Source organism: Palaemon carinicauda, chromosome 28 (assembly GCF_036898095.1).
Source record: "Palaemon carinicauda isolate YSFRI2023 chromosome 28, ASM3689809v2, whole genome shotgun sequence".
NCBI classification, from domain to species: domain Eukaryota; kingdom Metazoa; phylum Arthropoda; class Malacostraca; order Decapoda; family Palaemonidae; genus Palaemon; species Palaemon carinicauda.
In genome coordinates this window covers 75,171,637-75,191,636 of record NC_090752.1, presented here as the reverse complement: position 1 = coordinate 75,191,636, position 20,000 = coordinate 75,171,637, and the positions used below count along the sequence as shown (strand labels likewise).

Below are 20,000 nucleotides of genomic sequence, written 5' to 3'. Positions count from 1 at the left end.
ACAAAAATGCAAAACAAAACAGGGCGAGAGGGGAGGTGTTGCTGCGATAGCTCTTTCGCATGCATGGCACCCACATATCACTATGCAATATCGCGAACAGATGAGCAATGCAAAAGAGAAGCTAATAGAGTTGTATTGCAACAGAATGTTATTACTGCGAGGTCGCTGTCATCGTCGTCGCCGGGCCAAGCGGAAGGTGAAATATTTGCCTTCAAAGAATGTCATTAAGAACATGTCTGATTGCTTTTATACACTAAAGAATATCATCAAGAACATGTCTGATTGCTTTTATACAATAAAGAATATCATTAAGAACATGTCTGATTGCTTTTATACAATAAAGAATATCATTAAGAACATTTCTGGTTGCTTTTATACAATAAAGAATATCATTAAGAACATGTCTGATTGCTTTTATACAATAAAGAATATCATAAAGAACATGTCTGATTGCTTTTACACACTAAAGAGTGTCATTGAGAACATGTCTCATTGCTTTTATACACTAAAGAATATCATTAAGAACATGTCTGATTGCTTTTATACACTAAAGAATGTCATTAAGAACATGTCTGATTGCTTTTATACACTAAAGAATATCATTAGAAACATGTTTGATTGCTTTTATACACTAAAGAATGTCATTAAGAACATGTCTGATTGCTTTTATACAATAAAGAATATCATTAAGAATATGTCTGATTGCTTTTATACACTAAAGAATGTCATTAAGAACATGCCTGATTGCTTTTATACACGAAAGATTGCTTTTATACACTAAAGATTGCTTTTATACAATAAAGCATATCATTAAGAACATGTCTGATTGCTTTTATACACTAAAGAATGTCATTAAGAACATGTCTGATTGCTTTTATACACTAAAGATTGCTTTTATACACTAAAGATTGCTTTTATACAATAAAGCATATCATTAAGAACATGTCTGATTGCTTTTATACACTAAAGAATGTCATTAAGAACATGTCTGATTGCTTTTATACACTAAAGATTGCTTTTATACACTAAAGATTGCTTTTATACAATAAAGAATATCATTAAGAACATGGCTGATTGCTTTTATACACTGGGAATTTTCCCGTTCAAATAAGTCTATTTCGGTAATTTTGAAAAATATTGAATAATTATTACGAACAAGTCTGGTTTTAATACACTTTGGGAATTTTAACTTTTCAAATAGATCTATTTCGTGTATTTTGAAAATGATATAATGATTAACCATAAAAAAAAAAAAAAAAAAAAAATTCGAGAATTCAAAGTAATGATCTGTCGGTCGCTATTTTATGAACGTGATTTTCACGGCAAAATGCCGCTAGACTTCCATCTTCGATTTGATTAAATTGTATGTTTTTATTATTCTTGAAGCTGGATGAAATTGTATCATATTGATGAACACTACTTGAATTGTAAAACTTTTGAAGGTTTAAAAACACACACACACATATATATACATACATATATATATATGTACACACACACACATATATATATGTATATATATATATATATATATATATATATATATATATATATATATACATACATGCATATATATACATATATATCAAAATTTTCAAAGGATATCTATATAAATAAATAAATAAATAAATATATATATATATATATATATATATACATTTATATATATATATATATATATATATATATATATATATATACATATATATATACATATCATGCTTATTCTGAGGAAACTAGTGCGCAAGATTGCTGAAAGGCTGAGAGATGTACAAGCAGGATGAAGAAAAGGTAAAAATTGTACTTTTATTCTTAATACAGACTAAAAAACGTTCCGATATGAATCTCGATATATAAGGCTGCAATTTCTATGCCATGGTAAACGCATTGATTTTGATAACTTATAATAGTAGGAATATATCTATCTATCTATCTATCTATCTATCTATCTATCTATCTATATATATATATATATATATATATATATATATATATATATATATATATATATATATATATTCATGAGTGCATAAATACAAAAAAAATATCAAGTAACAGGATGTATGTTTTTATTCGTATACACGAACGCTTCTTTGGTCTGTAAATAATAAAAATAATAATAATAATAATAATAATAACAATAATAATAATAATAATAATAATATTAATAATAATAATAATAATAATAATAATAATAATAATAATAATAATAATAATACCTATTGTAGATTACTAACGACCCTATCATCAAACAATAAAAACTCCTTAATAAAATCCCTTTCTAGCAACGCATCACCAGACATTAATATTGCACCCTCTAATAACTATTAATTTATTTTGCAATAAGTCTCCTGATCTTTATTCTTACAAATTGATATTCTTTTCTGATGAATATTGCTTAGAAAGTAGTAGTAGTAGTAGTAGTAGTAGTAGTAGTAGTAGTAGTAGTAGTAGTAGTAGTAGTAGTAGTAGTAATAATAATATTAATAATAATAATAATAATAAAGCTAAACTGTCTTTATGCCAATAATTAAGAAAAATGAAACACTCTCTTTATCAGGAATTATCATACCACTACTGCTAGCACTACTACTACCAATTGTGTTAACTCAAGCCAATAAAATTATATTATCAATAACAACAATCAAAACTAGAGGGGTTCTCAGTAGAGAGCATGCCTTCGCCAAGCCAAGCAGTCTTATATTACTATTAACTCCACTGCGTATTTGTACTTTAATGTACTTTCTTTAACACCTGATGGATTTGTCCTTTTGTCATACCCCAAATGACCACCCAGTTTCGTTGAAATTGCATTAGTAGTTTTTGCATACTGTTGCTTAGAAACAAAAAATAAACTAACCGAATATTTACCTTTTACTTAACATTTCGATTACTTTTAAGTACTGCTGCGTACTTGTACTTTGATATATTATATCCTGAATGTTAGAGAATCATCCTTGGGTCATACCTAACCTGACTAACAAGTTTGCTCAAAATCGATACACTAGTTTTTATGTAAAGTTGTTCAAAAACAAACAAACGTAGACTGGGGTAAATACATACCCTTCGAAAATTCAAATACTTACATACTACTACAACTACTACTATTGATAAATAATGATAAAAGTAATCTAAGTATAAAATGACTGCTGACTTACTGGCGAGGAAGGTTGTGGTGGCTGCGAGACAGAGTGTGACGCAGACGAAGACGACTGCTGTGCAACGCCAGGAACACCGTCTCCAGGAGGAATCTGAGGCTCCAAGGGGCAAGCGCAGGGGGGAGAAGCGACGCCCTCCGCCCTGACCCATCCGAAGCTGGTGCTGTAATAGAAGAGAGGGAAGGTGGTTATAATAATAATAATAATAATAATAATAATAATAATAATAATAATAATCAGGTACACATACACTCTCTCACACACACACACACACACACACACACACACACACACATATATATATATATATATATATATATATATATATATACCCACACACACAACAACAAGAATGCAACCGTTTCTAGTCCACTGCAAGACAAAGGCCTCAGACATATCAATTCATGTCTGGGATTTGGCCAGTTTTCATCACTGCGCTGACCAGTGCGGATTAGTGATGGTGGGAGACATTTGTCTGATAGCTCACAGCAAATCAACCTAGTATGGGTGGCTTTAACTAGAATATCTTTGCTGTATACATATACATATACATATACATATACATATACATATACATACATACATACATACATACACACACACACACACACATATATATATATATATATATATATATATATATATATATATATATACACATATATATTCAGCCACCCTGCATCCTTAATAAAGATACTTCTACATCCAAACGGAACGCCCACATGCTTCGCAAAAAAATAGAAAAAACCGAAAAAAGAAATAAAAAACGAAATGCAGTCCATGAATAATACATGAGAGATTACTTAAGAGGTTTATGAAAGTTTTTCATTGCTAAATGCTTATCGGACTACATGGATCCATTAGCAAAATCTGCATCTATCTTTCAGAGCTCTGGCCCTTGAATAAGCGATAGATCTGTAAATACCAAAAATATTCTATCGGAGTGAAACAGAAAGTATCGTGGAACTTTTTTGTGATGTGCTTACTTCTTTTTTATATGTGTAATGGCTTCATTAGGTGGTAGTAATATTAAAAGGTGTATTACTTTCAATTGCATAAACACAAAAACATATTGTACGCATATGTATAGACACACATAATATATATATATATATATATATATATATATGTGTGTGTGTGTGTGTGTGTAATATATACATATACATATATATATATATATATATATATATATATATATATATATATATATATACTTGCTAAGCTACAACCCTAGTTGGAAAAGCAGGATGCTATAAGCCTAGGGGTTTCAACAAGGAAAGTAGCCCAATGAGGAAAGGAAACAAGGAAAAATAAAATATTCTAAGAAGAGTCACAACATTAAAATAAATATTTCCTATAAAAACTATAAAAGCTTTAAACAAAACAAGTGGAAGAGAAATAAGATAGAAAAGTGTGCCTGAGTGTACCCTCAAGCAAGAGAACTCTAACCCAAGCCAGTGGAAAACCATGGTACATTGGCTATGGCACTAACCAAGAATAGAGAACAATGGTTTGATTTTGGAGTGTCCTTCTTCTAGAAGAGCTGCTTACCATAGCCGAAGAGTCTCTTCTACCCTTACCAAGAGGAAAGTGGACACTGAACTATTACAGTGCAGTAACCCCCTGGGAGAAGAAGATTTGTTTGGTAATCTCAGTGTTGTCAGGTGTACGAGGAAAAAAGGAGAATATGTAAAAAATAGGCCTGACTATTCGGTCTGTGTGTGTAGGCAAAGGGAAAATGAACCATAACCAGATAGAAGGATCCAATATGCATATGCACTTACACACACACACACACACACACACACACACATATATATATATATATATATATATATATACACACATATACATATATACACACACACACACACACACATATATATATATATATATATATATATATATATCATATATATGTGTGTGTGTGTATGTCTGTGTATATACATATAAAGAAATGAATATCTACGCAAAGCAATACTACATATTTCGTTTCTAATTTTTCATTATCAATCTCATGTTAGAATAATCTGTGACAGGTTAGAATCAATAATATTTCCAACTAATGAGAATTCCATTTGAAAAAAAAGTTTCAGTTCAAAGGTCTTCTGAAATATTCAGGACAATGTATTAAGGCTGTTTCTTTTTATTTCATTGATACGTTAATGCTTTTGTAAGAATAAAAGGAAAGGGCAATTTTACCTGCCACATTCATTCGTATCTTTCTGAAATCAAAGCTAATTTTACCTGCCAAAATCATTGATACCTTCTCTAAATCGAGGCTAATTTTACATGACAAAGTCGTTGATACCTTCCTGGAATTAAGGCTTGTTTTACCTGCCAAAATCATTGATACCTTTCTGAAATAAAGGCTAATTTAACCTACCAAAAATCATTGATGCCTATCTGAAATCAAGGCAAATTTTACCTGCCAAAATCATTGATACCTCTCTGAAATAAAGGCTAATTTTACCAGCCAAAGTCATTGATTCCTATCTGATATCAAGGCAAATTTTACCTGGAAAGATTACCGATACTTTTCTGAAATCAAGGCTAATTTTACCTGCCAATATCACTGATACCTTTCTGAAATAAAAGCTAATTTTACCTGCCAAAATCATTGATACCTTCTCTAAATCGAGGCTAATTTTAACTGCCAAAGTCATTGATACCTTCCTGAAATTAAGGCTAATTTTACCTACCAAAATCATTGATACCTCTCTGAAATAAAGGCTAATTTTACCAGCCAAAGTCATTGATTCCTATCTGATATCAAGGCAAATTTTACCTGGAAAGATTACCGATACTTTTCTGAAATCAAGGCTAATTTTACCTGCCAATATCACTGATACCTTTCTGAAATAAAAGCTAATTTTACCTGCCAAAATCATTGATACCTTCTCTAAATCGAGGCTAATTTTAACTGCCAAAGTCATTGATACCTTCCTGAAATTAAGGCTAATTTTACCTACCAAAATCATTGATACCTTTCTGAAACAAAGGCCAATTTTACCAGCCAAAATCATTGATAACTTTATGAAATAAAAGCTAATTTTACCTGGCAAAATCATTGATGCCCTTCTGAAATCAAGGCAAATTTTACCTGCCAAATTATTGATGCCTTTCTGAAATCAAGGCTAATTTACCTGCCAAAATCATTGATACCTTTCTGAAATCAAGGCTAATTTTACCTGCCAAATTCCTTAATACCTTCTCCAACTCAAGGCACATTTTACCTGCCAAAATCACTGATACCTTACTGAAATTAAGGATAATTTTACCTCCCCGATCATTGATAACTTTCTGAAATCAAAGCTATTTTTATCAACCAAAATCATGGTACCTTTCTGAAATCGCTAATTTTATCTGCCAAAATCATTGATACCTTTCTGTAATCAAGGCTAATTTTACCAGCCAAAATCACTGATGCCTTTCTGGAATCAGGGCTAATTTTACCTGCCAAAATCCTTGATACCTTTCTGAAATCAAGGCTAAATTTACCTGCCAAAATCTGATACATTCCCCAAATTAAAGCTAATTTTACCTGCCAAAATCATTGATAACTTTATGAAATCAAGGCTAATTTTACCTGCCAAAATCATTGATGCCTTTCTGAGATCAAGGCAAATTTTACCTGCCAAAATTCTTGATCCCTTTTTTAAATCAAGCCTAATATTACCTAAGAAATCCATTCATGCCTTTCTACTCTTGCATGAACCAATTTATTTGATTTCCTAAACTATAATAATACATGTCAGGAGACTATGTCCCAATCCTATTATAAAATCCCACCATCTCAAAAAATTTGGAAAAATCCAAAATATCTTTAGCTAATAATACCTAATAATATCTTAAAACTATGGCCATGAACTGTTTGCCAGGTGCTGAAAATATCATACGAAAATACTATCCCTATCTAACACCGTTGGTGACCAAGAGAGAAAATTCCAGCAGCAACGGGAAACACAAAACAACACCCTCCGTCGGATAAAAATGGTGGCGGGCCGGGGCTTACCATTCAGAATGGCGAAAGCCTTTGATTAGCGCCGAAATGCATTACCGCGCGACGAGAGCCATCGAAAATCCGATCAGCGTCCAAGTGACACTCAGACTAAAAATCGCTGACGATTCATACCCCTACCCCATTCCCCTGCCACGGCCCACCCTCAATCTATTGTTTTCCTGGTACCTTCAGTAATTGCTGCCCTTCCATTGTTTCCTTCGGGGTTAGGTCACAGTCCTACACAAACATTTCAATTCCCCTCCCCCACCCCGTGTTTCTTTATATTATTAAGTAATAATCTAAAGGGACCACCCGGCTACTTTTCGCACTTGTACGAGGCTTGCCTAATAGACTTGATATTGAGTAAAAATTAGAGCACATTACAGTTCGAAACGTTGGATGTCTAAATAAGAAGTAACATTAAAAAAAATGCAGCTGTGGAATTTTAGTACCATCTACAGCGTGCCAGTGGAGACGAAACGTTGGGGGTCAATGGACAATAATTCTCTCTTTCATCTCCAGTTACAGGAACAATGAAAATTATGGATAGTTCAATTTTCTTTGAAATCCCCCACATAATTCAAGGCAAGACATTCTATAACTGTAAATTAAACTTAGCTTTTACAGACAGTTCTAATTAGAGTGGATTTGTAATAAATATACCATTTTTAGTTTATCAATGTCTCGACCGAATAATATAATCAGTGCTACTATAATTCTTCCATTTTTGCATATACACCATCAACACCTGTTGTGCATTTTGGATAGGGATTAAAAAAATATCACATCCCTCTTCCAATTTAATGATAATTCAAAATGTTAATCATAGTTTAAGAAGTGCCATTCAGTTACTCAAATAACTACAGGAACATTCTCTCTCTCTCTCTCTCTCTCTCTCTCTCTCTCTCTCTCTCTCTCTCTCTCTCGAGCACCGTGCTAACAAGACTAATTCAAAAAGTACTTTATCAACGAAGGTATAAACACAATTTTTGTTTCTCTTCGTAGAATTACGTTCCCCAAGTTTTCAAGAAGCAAAAAGTTGGCCCGAGTTGGCCTCGACTCCCTTGAGGGGTGAGGGGTGGAGACGCTGATGGGAAGGGGAAAGGTATAGCTAGGTTATAAGAAGATGGGAGGGGGAAGGGTAGGAACATGGTATAGTGTGAGAGAAAGGTGGGATGGTAGTGAAAAGAGAAAGAGGGGAGGGAAGGGGCACGAAAAAAGGATGACGAACGAGTAGGGAAGGGACATGATCGGGGAATAAGGGGAAAAGAAATAATATGAAAAGGAACAAGCAAAGAAGGATAGGAACATTTCAGAGTGAGGGAAGGGGGAAGGATAAGAACAGAATACAGTGTGGGGATGGAGAAGGATATGAGCATTACACAGTGTAGGGAGGGAGAAGCGAAAAGAATTTAACAGAAATTGGTTAGGGGATGTAACAGAAATGACGAATGGAAGAGAGGCAAAAGAAGAAACTAGAAAACAGGAAATAAAACTTTCAAGAATTGGCAAAAATATTCTTAATAATGATGATAGAGACAAAATCAGGAAAAAAAAAATAGTCAGACAAGGACTCAGATACATACTCAAATATACTAGTGTACGCGACCCATCAACAATGACATCTAAATATTTAGATTGATATGCACACACATATTCAATCCTTCTCTCCCCCTAACCCTTTCCTAACTACAACACGGCATTTTCGGCAATTTGTGGGAGATTGTGGTTCCCAAGTGTACCTCTCAGGGTAACCCCCTCTCACCATGGTATGACTGACTACTCACTCTCCCTCTACCTGAGGGTCGGGAGAGACTGCTGAGCATGACCGGAAAGATTGTATGTATATATATATATATATATATATGTATATATATATATATATATATAGAGAGAGAGAGAGAGAGAGAGGAGAGAGAGAGAGAGAGAGAGAGGGAGAGAGAGAGAGAGAGAGAGAGAGAGAGAGGAGAGAGACTTGGTTTTGATTTTATAAGGGATATACATAAATATGCAAATAATAGGTGATCATTTGTAATCTGTCATATTCAACAACAGCCATAAAATAATTCCGAAAAAGAGATTAACAACATACATATGCAATGCTTGCTAAGATGTGTACCAAAATTGATAAAAAAAATGGACGCGCGCCCTAGTTAGAATCTCTGATGAGCGCGCATGCTCGCAAACTTTCGGTCAAGAGGATATGCATACTTAAGAGTATGCAAAGTTTCTGCGATTCTTTATTTCCCTCTTAATTCGTGTGCCTTATTACCTACGTCTTTTCTATCATCATGAGAGAGAGAGAGAGAGAGAGAGAGAGAGAGAGAGAGAGAGAGAGACTTTATGGCAGTAAGGAAAACAAAAGATAAACATCATCCTTTGCATGTATATGCTTACGTGTAATACAAAACCACTAGCAAAGTTTTCCCGTAACTTTCCCGCCAGCCAGGTTCGTTTCTTTTATGAGAATAGACGATTCTTTGCTTTGCCTCCGGTCTTGAGGTGCATGTTCGAATTCTCTCTCTCTCTCTCTCTCTCTCTCTCTCTCTCTCTCTCTCTCTCTAAACTACTGCTAGAAACGACGTACATACTAACACATAAAAACATATTGCCCCCATATATATATATATATATATATATATATAAGGCATTTCGGACCCCATATTACTAACAATACTTCTTTTTCGAACAAACATCATAAGCAATAAATGCTGTGGTATAAAATAATCACGAGCCCAATTAGAAAAACTTGAAAGAAAATAGAAATGTCATAGAAAACGGGAATAGGACTCCGCCCGTACTTTGCTTGCAAAAGATATAATTTGCGGATATTATGCTTGTTGTAATGCGACTGAGCTGTCATAAACAAACGCGATTGCAATTGCCCGCCCATTCTTTTTACCCGGTGAAAAATACTGGATGATATGACAAGCGCACGCAAATGCATATGAGATACATTGTTCTTAACGCATGAATGGTCGTTTCAATTGTGTTTTACATGTTCTTCAGTATACACGCAAAGCAATAAGCTACGTATACATACTCATCGTTATTTGTATAGACATGTTTCACATATACTTACACAAATACAAACAGACACACATATTTCCACAGAGACATATAAATATTTCCACACAGACATTTTATTTATATACATTTATTTATCTTTGTGCATATACATACATATAAGTGAAATGAATGTATAACTTTAGGACACGAGAAGAAAAGAGAAGAATAGATAGATGGCATAAACGGGGTACTGAATTGGGAGAACCATAGCATATAGGAAGTGTTTTAGTTTTGGCTTGCCACGAGTGCTAATGGTATGGAAAGTCAATGGTTAGAATTTGGATGTGACAGTTCCTTAGGACACACCCATTATTAATGAAAAGAATATATATATATATATATATATATACACACACACACACACATATATATATATATATATATATATAATAATGCATGTGTGTAAACATGTTAGACATAAAAATTTTAGTGAAAGAACCTTATTGGGGTTAGCACTTTCGTCTTATTAGATACATCAACTGACTCCAAATTTAGTCCACCGATGTCACTAATAAGACGAAAGTACTAACTTCAATCAAGTGTTTCTATTTTGATTTCGTGGCTATAAATCATATTTCGTCACGTGTAAGCCTCCATTCCTAATCAATATATATATATATATATATATATAGTATAGTATATATATATATATATATATATATAGATAGATAGATAGATAGATAATAACTCATATTTTTGGCAAAAAAAAGAAAAAAAAAACTTATAGTGTAGTTTGTGAAGGTCTTATTCTGAACTTTTCACATAGCTTCAAGAAATAAAATAACTATAACTATATCTTCAGTACATTTCACGAATTAAATTTCATATTCAGGGTAAACTTGACGACTCTAGTCACTTCCACACAGCGGTTAATTTCACTTTGCAAACATTCTGTATCGTTTCACAAAATAATGTCGTAATACAATGACGTCACATCATTTCGTGGAAGTAGTTTACAAGGTAAAGGTGTCTGCCTTCAATTACAGTTTCATCAGAATAAATGCTCACCAGAACGTCAGCCGGGCAAGCCCAACACCCACTGTGGTGTCCAATGATGGCAGTGGCCTCCCTAGTAAGAAGCTTAAACCCACGGTCCCCGTCTGGGATCTATATGCTGTCCTGCGAATGCTAGGCGAACACGTTACACTCTACTAGCCAGTGGTCCGTACTCGTTCAAGCTAGCGTTTAAAGTCTATCTAATGAGTATTGTGTATATTGTTTCATGAGGTACAAAGAATTCTGTTACAACGAGTCTAACCTAATCAGTGTACATCTCCCAAGCAAAAGAAGCGAAGGTGATTACAGAAACTCGATTTGTTTATGACATTTTCAGTCGCATCAAGAGACTTATATACTATTTTGTGCTCAGTTAGACGTTATAAGTAAATCAAAGCTAATAAGCTTCTTACTTTTACATTTGGTGAAATGATATGATAATGGAAAATAAGCATTTTCGAATGATATTACTTGAGTCTTACGAAAGTTTCTAAATATTTTAAATGAATTATTGGAGCACGTATATATTTTCTATTCATGTCAACTCCATTTACCTATTCACTGGGCCACTGTAGCCTGGTGACGTTGGGAGACTTAGTCTTATCGCTTCGAGCAAACTAACCTAGTATGGGTGACTAATACAGCTTTGCTAATCATGACGACGCCCAAAACCCTTTCACCACGTTAAGGTATCTTCAATCAGACATACATACACACACAGATATTTATATATATATATATATATATATATATATGTGCATGTATATCCACTTATATATCCTAACACACGAATACATAAATAATAATATACATGCACACCCACGCACACGTGTATTCACATATATACATACTATATATACAAATATATATATACAGTATATATATATATATATATATGTGTGTGTGTGTGTGTATATATATATATATATATATACATATACACACACACACACACACACACACACATATATATATATATATATATGCAAACCAGTGAACAAGAAAGTGTAATCAGTTGCGAAGACAGGAAAAATATTGCCTAGTTCTGTATCAGCTTTATACAAAACCTTCTTCTATGAGTAGCATTGTTCGCTTCAGGAAATGGTTTGCATAAATCAAGCCAGCATTGTGTTTTCTCTGTCTCGCGTCCTCTAACACGAGAGAGAGAGAGAGAGAGAGAGAGAGAGAGAGAGAGAGAGATCTTTTTCCTTCAGGCTAGCGTCCATGTTAAACAAATGGATGATGTGATTGTCATAAAAGTGTATACATACACACACACACACACACACACACATATATATATATATATATATATATGTGTGTGTGTGTGTGTGTTTGTGTGTGTGTTTGTATGTCTGTTTGAATGGTATCAACTAACATGAAATGTCAAACTAACGAAGATATAAAAGATTCCCTTAAAAAAATATTCGCGAATCACTTCGTTGGTAAATGAAAAAAAAAAATCTAATAATTTCCTACCGATGATAACGGATTAACAAAATTTTATCAGATACTCTAGTTATCAACGAGAGCTAGTAGTTTGGCTGACACAGGATAGTCCAGTTGATAATGGACTGTCCATTTAATAATAAATGCTCTGGGGGATGATAGATGATGTTCGTTTTAATAATGGATAGCCGGGTCGAGAGGGCAGTCTCTTTGAAGAAGGATAGACCGAATGATAATAGAGGATAGTTTGTTTAAATAAGAATAGCCCGGTTAGTAGTGAAGAACTCGGCTGATCATAGATTGTCCGATTCAGATCGGATCATGTTTTCATATAATCTACAAAAGTAATGGACTAAATGAAAGGGATTACACTAAATACAGTTACAAAGCTATTGGATGCAACTAAAGGTACCGATTATGTAAAACTCTAACCTTACTGATTTGCAAATAATAATCCTTTATAACGTAAAACAACAACAACAACAACAACGATAACAACAGCAATAATAATAATAATAATAATAATAATAATAATAATAATAGTAATCATAATAATAATAAAAATTATTATAATAATAATAACAAAGATAATAATAATACCAGACTTAAGTACAATAACAACAATATAAAACGAAACACCCCAATGTAACAATAATAAAAGACCATAAACTCAAATTATGAAGCCCGAAACGGTCCAAATCGCCTCTTCTTTCTCGCAATAAAAATCAAAGGGGGAGAAAGAATGAGAAATCCCTCCCCCCCCCCAAAGAAAGTGACCACTGGCACCTCGGACAGTGGCAATGAAAAGGTGTGTAGAGCCAAGAGGCCTAAACGTCCAAAAAAACCACATCAGTTTAAGCCCTCAACGTCCCTTATGAGCCACACTCTCTTATAATCCCCTTCTGAACGTTCTGGAAAAAAATCCTATGAGGATGGCACTGGAATCATTCAGATTTCTAGTTCTTATTTCTCAGTAAGGTGAGGTTGCTAGACCCACGTCCTTTTTCTGAACACAGGCAGATGATGGTAACTTAATTGAGGTGAACTTGTGAGAGCAATAGTCCAGGGATCGAATGACACTTCTCCATCTCCTTTATATAACATAGAACAAGGCAATCTCTCTCTCTCTCTCTCTCTCTCTCTCTCTCTCTCTCTCTATATATATATATATATATATACAGTATATATATGTATATATAAATATATACATATATATATGTATATATATACATATATATATATATATATATATATAATATTTTTCTCTCTCGTCACGCTGACTGGCACTGCCGAACGTATGACAACTCGGTCTCTGCCCATCTCTCGGGTAGGGGAAAAAGGGAGTAGTCATACCCTGGTGAGAAGGGGGTACACTCAGAAGCCATAATCTCCTACAAATTGCCATGTTGTGGTTAGGAAAGGGGGAGTGGGTGGGAAGGGTTGAATCTGTGTGTGTATATCTATTTAAATATATTGCCGTCATTTTTGACGGGTCGCAGACACTAGTTCTGAGATAAATCCAAGAGAATCATTTATGAAACTAAATAAAATATGAAAATATTATAACACGTTCAGCCCAGGGATATCTTATGAAAGAAATGATATGTAGTAAAATTAGAAAAATATAATTTCCTTTCTTAAATACCATTTCCGGAGCTCATTCTTAATAACAATATAAAAAATAACCGTCTAACTCGCCACAATCTCCCCCTTCCTGTAAATACCAACACAATAAGAAAAAAATCTCAAAAAGAGAAAGAAAAAAAAATTTCAAGGTGTTGAGGAACGTCCTATTATTTACTTTTTTCCCCCATTTTTTGTGTTTACACTCAACAGGTAGCCAAATAGAATAGGGTAAAACATGGAGAGGGGTAATATAAAAAACGTAGCGAAAGATGTAGAGGCACTTCACGAGAGAAATGGCGAGTTGAAAAGAGGGAGGGGGAAGGGAGAAAGAAAGGGAGAGGGAGGGGAGGGAGAGAGAGAGTCAGGGAGAGGGGTTTAGGTCGGCTGGTTTCCTTTGTTGTTTAAGACGCAGGTAGAGGGAATGGGGAAAAAGTTATGTGAATTTGGCTTTCCCTACTCTCTCTCTCTCTCTCTCTCTCTCTCTCTCTCTCTTTCTCTCTCTCTCTCTCTCTTTATGTGTGTATATATATATATATATATATATGAATATACATATATATGATATATATATATATACATACATATATATGATATAAATATATATATATATATATATATACACAGTATATACATATATATACATATATATATATATATATACCTTGTTTGTGACAGCACCTATAGATGAAACTGGGCTAATCTCACGAAGCAATGCTTTTTAGGCTTCTCCGTTTAATTCTAATAGGCAACTTGTCAAGATATTCCTTTCATCTTTAGAGAAAATGCCACATCCTGACGTCGTTTTTCGGCCTAATCCCTATGAAAATATGTGAGTGAAAATGGTAGGAATAAAAGGGGTTTGGCCTCAAAGGAGATACGACAAACAGAAGCAATGGCTTTTTATGCCAGATATTGAAAAAAAAAAAAAAAACTTCATATAATTCTACGTCGAATATAATTTCCTTTCTTATGCCAGATACTATAACATCAACAAAAACAATATTGTTATCTTCTACGTTTATTGACGCAAAGGGACGAGGCTAGATTTCACTTGTCTCTATTTTGCTAACAATATTAATAATTCGAATATTATTTTCTTTTTTATGCCAGGTAATATAACAACAACAACAACAACAACAACAAAATTACTACTTCTAATATTACAACTGCTATCAAATCAGTTACTTTATTGAAAAATAATGAATACAAGCATGCCAAACATTGATATTTTTTGAGAATCATATAATATACGAAACTTTTCAGAGAAAAGGATTTCACCAATAAAATCTCATACATAGCTTACAGATTATGAGAGAGAGAGAGAGAGAGAGAGAGAGAGAGAGAGAGAGAGAGAGAGAGATGATAAATCCTTTTATAAAATACTAAGATTATACAATAACTAGAAAATGCCAGGAAAGACAAGATCCAAATGATAAATACAAAAGGTCTTTTTTTTTACGGAGATCAAAAGGACTGTACAAGCGAATGACTATCACAGAAACATAAAAACATTTCAGTCACTTCCAAAGAACACTAAAGACAAACATGTTGAAATTCCCAATTTTATATAAAAAATAAACCAATTCACACAAACATTCACGCATCTAAAGTGAATCTAACACTATATTAGAAAATATCTTAAGACTTGTTCTTTAAGGAAGATTTTTTTTTTTTCCAGGGAAGCGTGAAAGTTAGCTACCTTATATCCAAAGTCTCTACACACAAACAAACACACGTGCACCTAATGACATTTCAAAGCTTCGTTTACCATTAGACGAAAACACACTCACACATACACACCAAGCAACGAAAATCCACAAAACAGAAGGCTGCCTTCTGGCGAAATCCTGCTGTGCCGGCAACATGGATTTAATTGCGTGAAAGCAATGGCCAAAATCCAATTAAAAATCACAGACAAACGGAGATTTGTCAAGACTAAGATTTACTTTTAAGAAAGAAAACACATTATCTCCAGGATCTGGTTCTCTCTTCACAAGTTGGGTATCATTAATTCACCAGCTGACTCGCGAGAAGATGGGAGAAAAGAAAGCAGCTGAGAAGAGAGAGAGAGAGAGAGAGAGAGAGAGAGAGAGAGAGAGATATCCAAACTGGGTGAAATTACAGTTATATCTAAAATCTTCCAGATGATAGGAAAAAGTTGTGTACAAACACACACACAAACACACACACACACACACATATATATATATATATATAGATACAAACACACAGACACCCCTTAATATCTGGATTCCCCATCGGGTCTCTGATCCCGAGGTTGAGAGAATCCAAATACTAAGAAGTATATATATATATATATATATATACATACATACATACATACATATATATATATATATATATATGTATATACATATATATACATATAAATATATATACATATATATATACATATATATAATATATATATACATATATATATATATATATATGTGTGTGTGTGTATATAAATATATATACAGATAGATAAATACATATATAGAATTTGCCATTTCCTTCACCATGTCCGTGTACAACACATTGAAATCATAATTAACATATACACAATATTCTTGTAATGTAATACTTCTCCTGTGCATATTTCAAAAAGTAATTAAACCAGAACTGATCCTAAATTATAAATCCTCAGAACAAATAGATACAAATTACATTGTAATTAGCGGTCAGTTACTGTGTAATCATTAAAGGTGGATGAGACGATTCCAATTACTGGATGATTTTAATTACAGAATTGATCCCAAATGTCTCATGAGATCTTTATTTAGAATATTATATTTCCCATGTGGAATTTGATGAAATTACTCAGCATTGAGTCCCAGTTGCTTATCTACTCCATATTTTTTGATGAATTTTCGTGATTTTCTCAAGGGTCTCTTTTCGTTTTTTTTTCTTAATTTTTATTTTCATTTCAGATAGTTTATTCTAAAATGTAATGATGATGATGATGATGATAATAAATTTCTTCGTCACATTGGGAACGAAACAACAACTTCAAATTATTATTATTATTATTATTATTATTATTATTATTATTATTATTATTATTATTATTATTATTATTATTATAATTTGCAGTATCAGTATCATTAACACTAGTGTACGAGACCAGTAAAAAATGACGGCTAAATATTTTAAAAGATCCACGCATACACCCTCTCACAAGTTATAGATACTCCTTTACCAATGGGCAGGAGAGAGCTAAGCGTGACCGTATATATATATATATATATATACATATATATATATATATATAATATGAAGCCAGAAACATGCTCACTATTATACAGGAGAGATTATCATCATCATTATTATTATATGGTTATTATATCAGTCGTTTTGAAATACCTAATACTGAGCGTGAGTTGCATAAAAAATATTAGATAATTGAACAATAGAAAAAAGCCATAAACCAAAAATCATTGATGAGAACGAAAAGCAATTAAATGATGTAAAACAGTATTTGCAAATGAACAACAGAAATATCTGAAAAATACCTAATTGACTCTAAGGTACTAACACGTAACATTTCACTTATCAGCGATACTTGCCAAGAACTTTATGAAATGATAAAAAGAAATTGGAATCGTTAGATTTAAATGGGGGTTTAATGATTAAAGATCAAATTAAATAGGGTAACGAATATCTTATAAAGTAAAATGTTAATTGCCGTATAGAGAAATAAACAAAATAACCATTCGGCATCGACATTCTAAAAACAAAAAAAAACAAATTAGTGTTGAAGAAAACGGAAAAACTACCCTTCTAGTTAACGGAATAAAAGCCTAAGACATAAATTCTCATATAAGGAAGGAAAATATACCCCTTTTAATAAAAAACCCGGTGAAGGTAAGAACAAAAACAAACTGCTAAGATGAATGGATAAGGGCAAATGAGAATAGGAAAGAAAACATGCAAAAAGTGGCCAGAAAAAGTTTGAAATACTCGCGAGGAAACCAGGGGTTGTACACGAGCCGTGAATGACAACATCATTTGTCTTCTACATGGTTCCGATGGATAGCTAGAAAGTACAACACTACCACAAAAGATATATCCTTTTTCCTTTGCTTTTGATTAAAATCGAACGTGTCTGTACATCAGCAGGAGATAAACATAGTTATTTTTACCTATTATATGGACATGAAAGATATAATAAATAAAATTAGAAGACAAAAATATGAAGATAAATGATAACATCTTATATCCTTTATGACAATGCGAACAGGAAAATCCAACACTTAATAAAAATGTTTCTTACGTTATTTTGGAATAAACAAACATGTCTGGCAGTCGGATCAAGATAAACATGAAGGACAGATTTGATACCATATCTTATAACAACGGGAAATAATGAGAAGAGAGATTTAAAAAGATATGAAGAGAAAAGGGAAAAGAGATTTGGACAGTCACCGTGAGGAGGGGACCTCTTTGGAGAGAAGTTAGCAAAATACTTATATATGGCCAGAGAGAGAGAGAGAGAGAGAGAGAGAGAGAGAGAGAGAGAGAGAGAGAGAGCGTGTTAAGTCTATATAAGTTCCATGCTCTATCACCAACTAGAGCGTGATACAGGGAGAGAAGTACTATACTTCGGTAACAGTCCTATGCTCTATCATCCCCTAGAATAAATGGGAGAGAGAGAGAGAGGAGAGAGAGAGAGAGAGAGAGAGATTAAATCAATCTGGGGATTAAAGAAACGATAGCGTAAACCATAAGCCCTTCGACAAGAAGTCGTCAAGGAATAAAAAGTACATCCAACAGAATCCCATTCTTACATAAAAAATAAAACAACGTTATAAAAAGGGGACCAGAGTACATTACCCCAGAGGGGTGGGAGAACACATCTAGGAAGGGGAAGGGGGGAGGAGGAGGCAGCTTGGAGTAACAATAGGCCCAGTCCCTCAGGGCGTTTTTTGAGAGGGTATAAATGAGGGAAAACAAAAAATTAGATGCAGGTTTTGCTCCTACAGGACACGAAGTGACAGTTGGTAGTGCAACATATTGCATTTCGAATGAGCCCTGGAGGGGGCACGTGTTAATAGGGCAAGGGAAAAGAGGGAAAGGGGGGGGGGAGGGTTGGAGGAAAGTGGGCATAGAAGTAATGGAAGGAGGAGACGCGTTGCAGGAGCATCCCAACTTGCTAGAATTGCTTCTACTACACAGAGGGGCATCCTTTTCATTCTCTTTCATGCAATGAAAGAGAATGCAGCTTTGGTTCTGAGAGAGAGAGAGAGAGAGAGAGAGAGAGAGAGAGAGAGAGAGAGAGAGTTTAATTTGAAGAAAGACCAATGCACCATAATCTACTACAAGAGAGAGAGAGAGAGAGAGAGAGAGAGAGAGAGAGAGAGAGAGATCACAATCTTCATAAAATGTCGCCAACTTTCCACAGAGGCTTATCAGGGCCATTTTTCCTAAGAAGTCTACAATAAGTATAAAAGATACGGTTAAAAAATAATGGAATTAGACCTTAGGGAGCAAAGAATCTTTTTAACTTAATTTATGTTTACGTCAGCAGAATGAGTATCATTTACCTATCGACCACAAAGAGAGAGAGAGAGAGAGAGAGAGAGAGAGAGAGAGAGATTCACCTTTATTGGATAGACAAATCAATTAATTTATGTTCAAAGGGCACACGCCATACACACATATATATACATATCCAGATAGGTAGGTAGATAGATAGA

The 20,000-nt window shown here is 33.6% G+C and overlaps 1 protein-coding gene across 5 annotated transcripts in view; it reads right to left on the bottom strand.

Moving 5' to 3' along the window:
* LOC137621665 (teneurin-m-like) overlaps positions 1 to 20,000 on the bottom strand; it is a 244,139-nt gene that overhangs the window by 106,212 nt on the left and 117,927 nt on the right. For all 5 annotated transcript variants that reach the window (XM_068352160.1, XM_068352161.1, XM_068352163.1 and 2 more), the window contains one exon: positions 3,159 to 3,321. In XM_068352160.1, the coding sequence (XP_068208261.1) occupies positions 3,159 to 3,321 (163 nt within the window). The remainder of the gene's footprint in view (positions 1 to 3,158; positions 3,322 to 20,000) is intronic.